Source organism: Panthera onca, chromosome A2 (genome assembly GCF_046562875.1).
Source record: "Panthera onca isolate mPanOnc1 chromosome A2, mPanOnc1 haplotype 2, whole genome shotgun sequence".
In the NCBI taxonomy this organism is placed as follows: domain Eukaryota; kingdom Metazoa; phylum Chordata; class Mammalia; order Carnivora; family Felidae; genus Panthera; species Panthera onca.
The window spans coordinates 11,499,936-11,512,495 of record NC_138340.1 but is presented as its reverse complement, the minus strand read 5'-3'; the positions used below and the strand labels follow the sequence as shown (position 1 = coordinate 11,512,495).

The 12,560-nt window shown below is 59.5% G+C and overlaps 1 protein-coding gene across 1 annotated transcript in view; it reads left to right on the top strand.

The window, feature by feature from the left end:
- The window catches only part of NOTCH3 (notch receptor 3), a 35,354-nt gene that overhangs the window by 8,298 nt on the left and 14,496 nt on the right, over window positions 1-12,560 (top strand). Inside the window, exons 7-25 of the mRNA XM_078443268.2 lie at window positions 88-243; window positions 334-519; window positions 1,190-1,303; window positions 1,810-1,923; window positions 2,516-2,749; window positions 2,862-2,972; window positions 3,715-3,907; window positions 3,984-4,135; window positions 4,358-4,471; window positions 4,949-5,104; window positions 6,283-6,508; window positions 6,935-7,136; window positions 7,283-7,436; window positions 7,853-8,037; window positions 8,607-8,739; window positions 8,829-9,086; window positions 9,167-9,285; window positions 9,639-10,204; window positions 11,764-12,096. Of these exons, the coding sequence (XP_078299394.1) occupies window positions 88-243; window positions 334-519; window positions 1,190-1,303; window positions 1,810-1,923; window positions 2,516-2,749; window positions 2,862-2,972; window positions 3,715-3,907; window positions 3,984-4,135; window positions 4,358-4,471; window positions 4,949-5,104; window positions 6,283-6,508; window positions 6,935-7,136; window positions 7,283-7,436; window positions 7,853-8,037; window positions 8,607-8,739; window positions 8,829-9,086; window positions 9,167-9,285; window positions 9,639-10,204; window positions 11,764-12,096 (3,706 nt within the window). The remainder of the gene's footprint in view (window positions 1-87; window positions 244-333; window positions 520-1,189; window positions 1,304-1,809; window positions 1,924-2,515; window positions 2,750-2,861; window positions 2,973-3,714; window positions 3,908-3,983; window positions 4,136-4,357; window positions 4,472-4,948; window positions 5,105-6,282; window positions 6,509-6,934; window positions 7,137-7,282; window positions 7,437-7,852; window positions 8,038-8,606; window positions 8,740-8,828; window positions 9,087-9,166; window positions 9,286-9,638; window positions 10,205-11,763; window positions 12,097-12,560) is intronic.

The window sequence follows — 12,560 nt, the reverse complement described above, 5'->3', positions numbered from 1 at the left end:
ACAAAGCACAAACCAATATGTGGGGGATGTGGGACCTTTGGGCAGAGCTGGAGGGTCCGCCCTTGAACTCTGCCTGTTCCTTTCCAGGGCTTCTGTGTCATCTGGATGACGCCTGTGTCAGCAACCCCTGTCACGAGGATGCTATCTGTGACACGAACCCAGTGAACGGACGGGCCATCTGCACCTGTCCACCAGGCTTCACCGGCGGGGCATGTGACCAGGATGTGGATGAGTGCTCCATTGGTGAGGGGGGCGCGGTCTGAGAGTTGGGAGGGAGGGGAGAGGCAGGTCCTTAGCCACCCCCACTCACACTGGCGGTGCCTGCTCTTGCAGGCGCCAACCCGTGTGAGCACCTGGGCCGGTGTGTGAACACACAGGGCTCATTCCTGTGCCAGTGTGGCCGTGGGTACACAGGCCCACGCTGCGAGACCGACGTCAACGAGTGCCTATCAGGGCCCTGCCGCAACCAGGCCACGTGCCTCGACCGCATAGGCCAGTTCACCTGCATCTGCATGGCAGGTGCGTGGGGGGGTGTGGTGGGGGCGGAGCCTGAGGCTGGGGGTGAGCGAGGGAAGCCTGCAGACAGCAAGGAGCACCCCCCCACACACACAGTGACACTGGGTCTGCAATGGGACCCTGAGAGACTGAAGCCTGGAAGGAGGCGGAGGCTGGGCCAGAGCAGAATCTTTGTGCAAGGCTAGGGGTGTGGTCACATGGAGTCCTTAGAACCTCAGATGGGCTGGGAGTGGAGTCTGTGCCATAGGATCCACTGGAGGGTGGGGATGAAATGAGGGCGGGACCAGGGGGTGAGATGAGGGCGGGACCAGGGGCTGGTGTGGGTCCAGGTGGAGCCTGCAGATAGTCTTGGGATTGAGGCCGGGCCCAAGGCTATGGTGGGCCCTGGGCTGGTGGCTGAGGACCCCTCATAGTCTAAGGACTGCAAAGGGAAGAGGGCGGTCTGAAGGCAACGCCCATGTGGGGTCTCATCATCCTTGGATCGGTTGGAGCCTCAGCTGGGTGAGGGTCCACCATAAGGCCAAAAGCTGAATCTAGGGTTGGGCTGGGGGTCAAGGCCAAGCAAGGCTCAGGGGAACTGTCTAGAGTGGGAGAGGGAATACCTTCCCACTTGCTCTCCCTTTAGGCCAGAGGCTAACCCCCACCGCCCTAATCCCCCTCCTTCACTCCCTAGGCTTTACAGGCACCTATTGTGAGGTGGACGTGGATGAGTGTCAGAGCAGCCCGTGTGTTAATGGCGGGGTCTGCAAGGACAGAGTCAACGGCTTCAGCTGCACCTGCCCCTCGGGTGAGGACCCTGGCCAGGGAGCCTGAAAAAGACAGGTCCCTGCAGAGGCAAAGGCTGCAGGTTGGGAGCCTGTAAGACCATGTTAGTGGGCAGCTATCGTAACAGAAACCACATGCAATGAACACCACTGAAGTCAATTTATTGTTTTATTTTTACAAAAGTTTTATACCTTTTAGAAAATGTTTATTTATTTTTGAAAGAGAGAAAGTGTGAGTAGGGGAGGGGCAGAGAGAGAGAGAGAGAGAGAGAGAGAGAGAGACAGAATCCAAAGCAGGCTCCAGGCTCTGAGCTGCCAGCGCAGAGCCCAACGCGGGGCTGGAACTCACGAACCACGAGATCAGGACGTGAGCTGAAGTTCAACACTTAACCGACTGAGTCACCCAGGCGCCCCTGAAATTAATTTAAAACGAAGTGAACAGTCATCCCACCCAAACAAGGCAGGGTTGGCAACGGGTGACTTCTCTGACCCGGTCTGGGCCTCTGCCCGTCCCATTCCCTACCCTAAGGCTTCAGCGGGGCCATGTGTCAGCTGGATGTGGATGAGTGCGCCAGCACACCTTGCCGGAATGGAGCCAAATGTGTGGACCAGCCCGATGGCTACGAATGTCGCTGCGCAGAGGGTGAGAGAGGGCCGTTGATAGGCCAGCAAGAGTCTGGGGGCGGGGCAAGGGAGAGACAGAAAGCAAATAACAGCCTTGGGGAAAACTTGGGGGCGGGGCTGCAGCAAGGCAGGACCTCAGTAGAGCCAATGACAGAGCCAGGGAGTGGAGCCAATGATGGACCTTAGCAGCGGTAAGGCTAGGGTTGGGGCCAATGGGTCTGGCAGATACTTGGTGCTAGAAGGTAGAGGGGGCGTGTCGCTCCCAAACTCCTCTATCCCCAGGCACTTCCCATGTGTCCCCATTTCCAGTCCAGAGCAGAGAGTGAGGCGGAACAGGGCTGGTAGTGTAAGGACTGGAGGCAGGGTACAGCGAGGGATGGGATTTATCTGTGGAAGTGTCTTGGCCAGGGGCGTGTCCTGGAGCCTGTCGCCGGAGGGAGTTAGGGGCGGAGCCTGAATTGAGCCCACCTCCTGCTGGTTAGCTGGGCAGGGCGTGATGTAGAGGTGGGCCAGGATTGGGGCGGAGCCATGGCTGCAGGCAGGACCTTGGCAAGTGGGTGGAGCCTGATCCTCTGGTTCCCCCCCCCCTCACCGCCCCCCCCCCCGCTCAGGTTTCGAAGGCACTCTGTGTGAGCGCAACGTGGATGACTGTTCCCCGGACCCGTGCCACCACGGGCGCTGTGTGGATGGCATCGCCAGCTTCTCCTGCGCCTGTGCCCCGGGATACACAGGCACACGCTGTGAAAGCCAGGTGGACGAGTGCCGCAGCCAGCCCTGCCGCCACGGAGGCAAATGTCTAGACTTGGTGGACAAGTATCTCTGCCGCTGCCCTCCCGGCACCACAGGTGGGGCTGGAGGCGGGGCTGGGGCAGAAACCGTATATCTGGAGGGGCACAGGGAACGGTGCCCCTGGTGGGGCTCAGTGGTGGCCAACCCTGCCATGTTCCCCTTCCCCAGGAGTGAACTGCGAGGTGAACATTGATGATTGTGCCAGCAACCCCTGCACCTTTGGAGTCTGCCGGGATGGCATCAACCGCTATGACTGTGTCTGCCAGCCTGGCTTCACAGGTGGGCAAGTGGCTGCCATGGGAAGGGGGTCTTTTTTTAATACACAATTTTTAAAACTGTTTTACTTATTTTTGAGAGAGAGGGAGAGAGAGAGAGAGAGAGAGAGAGAGAGAGAGAGAGGCAGAACATGAGTGGGGGAGGGGCAGAGAGAGAGGGAGACACGGAATCCGAAGCAGGCTCTCCAGGCTCTGAGCTGTCAGCACAGAACCCTATGTGGGGCTTGAACCCACCAACCTAGAGATCATGACCTGAGCTGAAGTCGGACACTTAACCGACTGAGCCACCCAGAAAGGGGGTCTTTTGGGGGCAAAGGTGAAATCACCCTATTTTTTGCTGAGTTTGCCCCTCTCTTTGCATATGCTTGTCCAATGAGATTGTCCACACTTAGTCCTGAGGTTATGCTCTCTCATTGGCCTGAGGGTGTCCCCGTATCAGCTCAAGGTTATCCTGGAACTTAGACGAGGGTGTCCGGACTCAGGGATGGGCATGTTTCTTCATGGGGCCAAAGTAATCCTTGGTGAAAATGAAGGTGACTTCATTTAAGTTTGGGGATGAGTATGATCTGGGGCAAGGCAGCTCTAGGTTGAGGAGGTGGTTGCCCTAGTTTGTACAAGAGCTCGTGCACTGTGAAAATGAGATTGTCTTTGCTCAAGGATGTGGCCATGCTAAATGGGGCAAGGTTGTCTTCCCTGTTGGCACCATCGTCCTTGTCCTGGGATGAAGTTGCCTTCGTGCTCTCCAGGGCCCCTTTGCAACGTGGAGATCAATGAGTGTGCGTCCAGCCCGTGCGGTGACGGAGGCTCCTGTGTGGATGGGGAAAATGGCTTCCGCTGCCTCTGCCCACCTGGCTCCCTGCCCCCGCTCTGCCTTCCCACGAGCCATCCCTGTGCCCAAGAACCCTGCAGTCACGGTGTCTGCCACGATGCACCCGGAGGGTGAGGCCTCTCCCCATCCCCTGGTCCCCTGCCGCCTCCCTGCCCGCAGGCATTCCCTGACTGCCTTTCCTTCCAGGTTCCGCTGCATGTGTGAGCCTGGCTGGAGTGGCCCCCGATGCAGCCAGAGCCTTGCTCGAGATGCCTGTGAATCCCAGCCCTGCCGGTCTGGTGGCACCTGCACCAGTGATGGAATCGGCTTCCACTGTACCTGTCCCCCTGGTGTCCAGGGTGTGTGTCCCCCATGTTCCCACCCCAGGCTCTCCCTCCCCCCTTCTTCCTTCTCATTTCCTTCCTGCTGCACTCTCCCTCCTTTACGTTTGCCTTTTTTTTTTTCTTTTCCTCTCCCCCCACCCCCAGGACCTTTGGAGGTGGGTATCAAGGTGGGGACCCTGGGGGGAGATGGGGACAAGGAATCTCTCACGAGTATCTCACTCTGCCTGCCCTCCACAGGCCGTCAGTGTGAGCTGCTATCGCCCTGTACTCCGAACCCCTGTGAGCATGGGGGTCACTGTGAGTCTGCCCCTGGCCAGCTGCCTGTCTGCTCTTGCCCTCCTGGCTGGCAAGGTACACCACCTGCTTCCTCCTCCTCCTCCTCCTCTCCTTCACCTCCTCTGCACCCTGCTGCATACTGAGTGGTGCTGGGGACCCAGAGGGAAACTTACAGAAAAAACAGAAGACAGAAAAGACTCTGTCTCGGAAGGGACCGAGCAGAACACAGACAATTGCAGCCCATGTGATCAGTTTTGGAGGAAAGGAAGGGATCTGGGGATGGGGAAGCTAGGACTCAGGTGGAGGGTTTGGGTGCAGCTCCCTGGAAGGGCTGACCTCAGTTAGAATGCATTCATTCACTACCCACTGAAATAAAGGGAAGGGGGAAGGCAGTTTGGGAATAGCACGTACAAAACACACAAAGGCTAAGGGAGCATGGCGTGTTCCTGCCTTCACCCATCTCAGCCTTCAGGTTCCTCCCGAAGGCCAGGTACTCGCAGACCCTACCCTGTACCCTCTAACCCTAGATACTACCTTATTCCCCGTCCCCAGGCCCACGATGCCAGCAGGATGTGGATGAATGTGCTGGCCCCTCACCCTGTGGCTCCCACGGTACCTGCACCAACCTGGCAGGGAGTTTCAGCTGTACCTGCCACGAGGGGTACAGTGGCCCTTCCTGTGATCAGGACATCGATGACTGTGACCCCAGTGAGTTCAGGGGAGTTCCCGGGGTGGGTGCTGCTCTAGAGAACATGTTCTTTAAGCCCACACGGTGTGCCCAGCACTGTGCTTCCATTTTCTTTCTCTTTTTTATATTAAAAAAATATTTTTTTAAATTTACATTTATTTATTTTTGAGAAGCAGAGTGAGACAAAGCGTGAGCGGGGGAGGGGCAGAGAGAGAAGGAGACACAGAAGCAGGCTCCAGGCTCTGAACAAGTGGTCAGCACAGAGCCTGATGCGGGGCTCAAACCCACGAACTGTGAGATCGTGACCTGAGCTGAAGTCGGACTCTCAACCGACTGAGCCACCCAGGCGCCCCTGTGCTTCCATTTTCTCTTCACTGTACTCTTTCCCCATTTTATGGAAACTGAGGCCCCAGAGAGGTCAAGTGATTTGCCCAAGGTCACGAAGCAAGTAGAGGGATGAGCTGGGATTGGAGCACAGGTCTGTCTGAAGTCCGTAGACTGCCTCTGGCTGTGAACAAGTTAACATTATGCGTTAAGTAGGACATAATAGGCCCCCAGGGAGTCCTCCAGGAGCATTGTCTGACAGACCGACAGTGCAAGTCACATCTATACTTAGAATTTTTCTAGCAGCCACATTAAAAAAGCAACAACAAAAAAATTAAGTTTAATAATATATTTTAATTAAATTAATATATAAAAATGTTATTTATTTCGACATGTAATCAATATAAAATTACTGAGATATGTTTACATTCATCCTTTTTTTTTAATATTAAGTCTTCAAAATCAGAAATCCAGTGTGTGTTTTATGGCACATCCCAGTTTGGACTAGGTGCATGTTAAGGGCTAAATAGCCACATGTGGCCAATGGCCACTATACTGGCCAGCACTGGTCTGGAGGAGGCCTTCTGTGCTGTGCCCAGGAATTAAATAGACCTAACTAGCAGCGTGTGCTTGGCGGCTCAAAGGGACCTTTTGGTTCCCCCATCCCCTTCCTCCTTGCACATAGGTGAGGTTTCCAGATGAGGGAGAGGATGAAACCACAGAGGGGACAGAATTTGATCCCTCTGACCAAATGTGCCGCTCCCTGTTAAGCCTGGTTTCCTCCTGGTTCCCCTCTGTGAAAGGCATGGCTGGGTCAGCTTGGGCTGATGGGGGGGTCAGGTGTATGACCAGGCCTTCTCCCTTCGGACCTTAGACCCCTGCCTGAATGGTGGCTCCTGCCAGGATGGCGTGGGCTCCTTTTCATGCTCCTGCCTCCCTGGCTTTGCTGGTCCCCGCTGTGCCCGCGACGTGGATGAGTGTCTGAGCAGCCCCTGTGGCCCGGGCACCTGTACCGACCACGTGGCCTCCTTTACCTGCACGTGCCCACCTGGATATGGAGGCTTCCGCTGTGAGCAGGACCTACCCGACTGCAGCCCCAGGTGTGTGGGGCCTCTGCTGGGGGCTCAGGGACACCGGCATCGGATGGGGTGTGCGACGCGAGAGGGAATGGGGACAAGAAGGGGGTTCTCGGCTTGGCAGCCACTTCACAACTCTGGTCCGTGATGGAGCAGTGTTCGGGAAGGGTCAGGGCGTCTGTTTGGAGGTCACCTTAGGGGACGCGGGTCCCCGACAGGGCCAGGCCACGGCGGGGCGGGGCCTCCATGTGGCTCCCACCTTAGCTCTCAAGGACTTGGTGAGTTGGGGCTAAGGGACAGGATCGGGGCAGGACCTCTGCTGGGGCTGCAGCTTCTGCTGGGGGTGGGCCTAGGGGCTCAGGGAGTGTGCCCCGACCCAGGAGGGGCCGAGAAGGCGGGGCCTGCGTGGGGGTGGAGCCTGACCCAGCCTGCGCTTCCCTCCCCCTCCAGCTCCTGCTTCCACGGCGGGACCTGCGTGGACGGTGTGAACTCGTTCAGCTGCCAGTGCCGCCCGGGCTACACCGGCGCACACTGCCAACACGAGGCCGACCCCTGCGTCTCTCGGCCCTGCCTGCACGGGGGCGTCTGCACGGCCGCCCACCCTGGCTTCCGCTGCACCTGTCCGGAGGGCTTCACTGGCGCTCAGTGCCAGGTGGGCGTGGCCACCGGGGACCCGGGGGAGGAATCTGGAGGGGCTGTTCTGGGGTAGGGGTCTGCCGGGACCCTGGAGAAGCTGGGGTTGCGGCTTCCAGGGGGGTCGTGGCTGAGAGGCTGAGACTCTGAGAGCTTCCCCTCCAGACGCTGGTAGACTGGTGCAGCCACGCGCCCTGTCAGAACGGGGGTCGCTGTGCCCGGAGCGGGGCCTCCTTCTACTGCCTTTGCCCTCCGGGTTGGAGCGGCCGCGTCTGTGACATCCGGAGTGTGCCCTGCAGGGAGGCCGCAGCCCAGATCGGTGAGGGGGAGCACAGAGGCGGGGTGTGGGGCTCGGGAGGGTGTGTGTGCACATACTTCTTGCTAATGTGAGCCGAACACGGGTATGACAGGGCGTGTGGGCGGCATGGGGTGTGTGGCTGAGCGTTTGTGGATGCGCGACCGTGTGCCAGCTGGCCAGGGCCGGGATGGTGTAGATGCCTCTGTCACCACGAGGTAGCTGGGATGACGTCCGAGATGCTGTGTGTGACTGAGCCGGTGTGGGTGTGTGTTTGTGTGTCCGTGACTGAGACGGTGGCGGTCTGGGCAGATGTGTGACGACCCGATGGAATGTGTGTGAGACCCCGGTGACCGAGGTCAGCAGGGGCGTTTGGTGATGCCGTGAGTGATGCAGGCGGGGAGGGGCACGCGTGTGCCTGACACCTCTCCTCTGTGCAGGGGTGCGGCTGGAAGAGCTGTGTCAGACTGGTGGGCAGTGCGTGGACAAGGACAATTCCCACTATTGCGTGTGTCCAGAAGGCCGCACGGGCAGCCACTGTGAGCAGGAGGTGGACCCCTGCTTGGCCCAGCCCTGCCAGCATGGGGGCACCTGCCGCGGCTACATGGGGGGTTATGTGTGCGAGGTAAGGGGCCCCCAGAGTCGAGGAGAGGGGAGCTAGTCGTGCTGGGTGTGTCTGCACACACTTGTGTGTGTCTGTGACCTGGTGTGGGTGTGGCTCTCTCTAGGCAGGTCTGGCTTTTTGCTTTTCTGTCTCTGGGTGTCATCTCGTGGGGCTATTTCTCCGTTGATCTGAGGGACTTTCTGCCCACGGGCTGTCTTTGTCTTCGATTGTGTCCTGGATGTGCCCCGTATCCCTCTGTGTGCCCTGTCTTTTTGGGTGGGAATGCACGTGCTGGTGTCTCTGGGCCTATGGGTCTGGGTGTATGTGGGTGTTTCTCCTGGGTGTCTGTCCCGTGCATTTGTGTGGGTGTGTCCCTCTCATTGGGTGTGCCTGTAGCCCTCCGTGTGTGGGTGTCCTCTGTGTCTGAATGTGTTCCCTTGTACTGTGTGCCTGTTTTCTGTTTTCTGCACACCAGACATGCCTCTGTGTGTTGGACTGTATGTCCTTTTGCACTGCAATCTCCGTGTCTTCCTGGGGATTATCTGTGTCCCCCTGGGCTCAGTGCTGGTCCCCGTCTCACATCGCTGCAGTGTCCAGCTGGCTACACCGGGGACAACTGTGAGGGTGATGTGGACGAGTGCGCCTCCCAGCCCTGCCAGAACGGGGGCTTCTGCATTGACCTCGTGGCCCGCTATCTCTGCTCCTGCCCCCCGGGAACGCTGGGTACGCCGGGGCCGGGGTTGGGGGACAGGATGGGAGGCTGGCTCTCCATCCCTTCCCGACGGCTCCCTCATCTTTCCCTCCCCCCCAAGGTGTGCTCTGTGAGATTAATGAGGACGACTGTGGCCCAGGCCCACCCCTGGACCAGGGCCCCCGGTGCCTGCACAATGGTACCTGTGTGGACCTCGTGGGTGGCTTTCGCTGCACCTGCCCCCCCGGGTACACTGGCCTGCGCTGCGAGGCGGACATCAATGAGTGTCACCCGGGTGCCTGCCACGATGCACACACCCGGGATTGTCTGCAGGACCCAGGTGGGGGCTTCCGCTGCCTTTGTCATGCGGGCTTCACAGGTAAGCGTGGGAGAGGTGGCTGCCCTGGGATCCGGCCCCTGTTCCTACACTGGCTGACCCACCAGCTCCCGCTTGTCCAGGTCCCCGCTGTCAGACTGTCCTGTCTCCCTGTGAGTCCCAGCCATGCCAGCACGGAGGCCAGTGCCGTCCCAGCCCAGGACCTGGGGGTATGCTGACATTTACCTGCCGCTGCGTTCCGGTAGGTCCCATCAGTGCCCCTGGGAGAGGAGTGGGAGCGTGGCCACGTTGCAGGACGTGGCTTTAGGGGAGAAGAAGTGGAAGGGAAGGGGGTTCCTGAGAAATACTGAAAATACCTGGAGACTGTGTGTGCGTGTTTTGGGGGATGGCGCCCCAGGCCTCCTGGGGAAGGCGGGGCTTATCTCTGCAAGGTGGGGCCTCCGATGGGGGGGGGGGGAGGGGAGAGGGGAGAGGTGTGGAGGGACCTGGGGAGATTGGAGCCTCAACCTTCTCAAGCCCTGACCCCCCATCCTCCTCTCTCTCTCTTCTCCACCCTTCCAAATCCCTCCATCCCCTCCCTTTCCCCTACCCCAGCCGTTCTGGGGCCCGCGTTGCGAGCGGGTGGCGCGCTCCTGCCGGGAGCTGCAGTGCCCGGCGGGCGTCCCGTGCCAGCAGACGGTCCGTGGGCCGCGCTGCGCCTGCCCCCCGGGACTGTCGGGGCCCGCCTGCCGGGGCTCGCGGGGGTCGCCGCCGGGGGCCGCCAACGCCAGCTGCCTGGCCTCCCCCTGCCTCCACGGCGGCTCCTGCGGCCCCGCGCCCCTCGCACCTTTCTTCCGCTGCGCGTGCGCGCCAGGCTGGGACGGACCGCGCTGCGAGGTGCCCGCGGCGGCGCCCGAGGCCCCCGAGGAGCCGCTGTGCCCGAGCGCCGCCTGCGAGGCCAAGAGCGGGGACAAGCGCTGCGACCGCGAGTGCAACAGCCCGGGCTGCGGCTGGGACGGCGGCGACTGCTCGCTGAGCGTGGGCGACCCCTGGCGGCAGTGCGCGGCGCTGCAGTGCTGGCGCCTCTTCAACAACAGCCGCTGCGACCCCGCCTGCAGCTCGCCCGCCTGCCTCTATGACAACTTCGACTGCCGCGCGGGCGGCCGCGAGCGCGCCTGCAAGTGAGCCCCTCCCGTCTGCCACCCGTTCGATCGTTCGCCTCAGTCCCTGAGCCACACCTGCCCATCCACGGGTCCCGCTTCTCTGACTGTCCATTCATTTCCCCACCGTCAGTCAGTCCGTGTTTAGACTGAGGGACTGTTCATACGTTTGCCCCCTCTGTTTCTTGGTGTATTCTGTCTGCCCAGCCGAGTGCTGTTTGTCTGTCTGTGCATCTCATCTACCCAGCCACGTGCCACTGTGGTCTGTCCCTCCGTCCACACGTGCCATGACCTGTTTGTCCATCCGTGTGTCTGTGCGCCCTTTCTTTCTGCCTTTGCACTCCATCTGTCTCTCCCTGCGTCCTTGTTGTCCATCTTTGGACTTCGTTCTGTCCGTCCACGAATTCCTTTCATCCCTCCGTACACCCAAGTGTCTGTCTACGTCTCTTCTGGTCCATCCGTGGACCGCACCTGTCCACCCATCTGTCTATTCTTATGCCAGTCTGTGTGCCTCATCTGTCCATGCCCCTACTGTCTACCCAGACCATCCTCTGCCCCTCTCTGTCTATTCATGAACTCTATCTTTCTGTCTCATTCCATCTGTCCATCCCTGTGCTCTGCCTCTTTTTTGTAAGTTTATTTATTTTGAGAGAGAGAGAGAGAAAGAGAGAGAGCACTCGTGAGTGGGGGAGGGGCAGAGAGAGAGAAAGAGGGAGAGAGAGAGAGAGAGAGAGAGAAAATCACAAGCAGGCTCTGCACTGTCGGTGCAGAGCCCGATGTGGGGCTTGAACTCAGGAACCGGATCATAACCTGAGCTGCAATCAAGAGTCAGACCCTTAACCGGCTGAGCCACCCAGGTGCCCCCAACTCTACTTCTTTTGTCCCTCTGTTTGCCTAGAACCCTTCTCTCACTTTTATCTCCCTGTCCTCATTGTCCCCCACTCCCCTCCTCACTCACCCTGGCCTCTGCCATTTCTCAGGTACCCCAGGCTTGGTCCTACCTCAGGGTCTTTGCACTGACCGGCTGTTCTCTCTGCCGGGAATACTCTTCCCTGAGGAAGCCACATGGCTCCTCCCTCATCTCCTTGAAGCTTTTGCTCAACCAGTCGCCCTTTCTCAGGGAGCTCCTCCCTGGCCACCCCGACACATCCCCCGCTTCATTTTTCTCCTTAGCGTTTAGTTCCAAAAAGGGCCGTGTGTGTGTGTGTGTGTGTGTGTGTGTGTGTTTACATTTAGCTTTCACTCGTGTACAGTTGGAAGACTGTGTTTTCTGCTCTTTCCATCTCATTTAATGTCTGCTCTCCAGGGGCAAGGATTTGTGTCCGAGCCACATCCTGGGTGCCTACAGCCATATCCAGCACCCCGCAGGCCTCTGTCAATATTTACTTATCAATAGTTCGTGAAGGAATGGCTGGATTTGCAGAAAGCCTGGCACGTGCCGGATACATTCTAGTTCTCCCTCTCTCTCGGCCTCCTCTCGCTGTCCGACCCCCACTCCCGCCCCACCCCGTGTGTCCGGAGTCCGGGCTCCCTCGGGTGTGTGGTTGGATGACCCCTGACCCCCTCCTCCCCTCCCCCAGCCCCGTGTACGAGAAGTACTGTGCGGACCACTTTGCGGACGGCCGCTGCGACCAGGGCTGCAACACGGAGGAGTGCGGCTGGGACGGGCTGGACTGCGCGGGCGAGGTGCCCGCCCTGCTGGCCCGCGGCGTGCTGGTGCTCACCGTGCTGCTCCCGCCCGAGGAGCTGCTGCGCTCCAGCGCCGACTTCCTGCAGCGGCTGAGCGGCATCCTGCGCACGTCGCTGCGCTTCCGCCTGGACGAACACGGTCAGGCCATGGTCTTCCCGTACCACCGGCCCGGCCCTGGCGCCGAATCCCGGAACCGGCGGGAGCTGGCCCCGGAGGTGATCGGGTGAGTGGCCCCCACACTTGAGGGAGCCCGCCGCAGGTGCAGACCTAGGGGCGAAGGAGCAGTGTTGATCAGGTCTCGTGTGTTTCACTTCCCTTAACGTGCGTGTTTCACTTCCCTTAACGTGTTCGAGAGTCGTCTTGGGAGAGCGTCCAGCGCGTCTCAACTTCAGCCTGTTGACATTTGGGGCTGGATCATCCCTTCTGTCCTTCCTTCCTTCCTTCCTTTTTTTTTTTTTTTTTTTAACGTTTATTCATTTTTGAGAGACAGAGCTCGAGTTGGGGAGGGGCAGAGAGAGAGAGTGGGAGACGAAAGCTGAAGCAGGTTCCAGGCTCTGAGCTGTCAGCACAGAGCCCAACGCAGGGCTTGAACCCCGAACCCTGAGGTCTTGACCTGAGCCGAAGTCGGATGCTTAACCAACTGAGCCACCCACGGGCTCCAGGGCTGTGTCATGCTTTGCTGTGGGG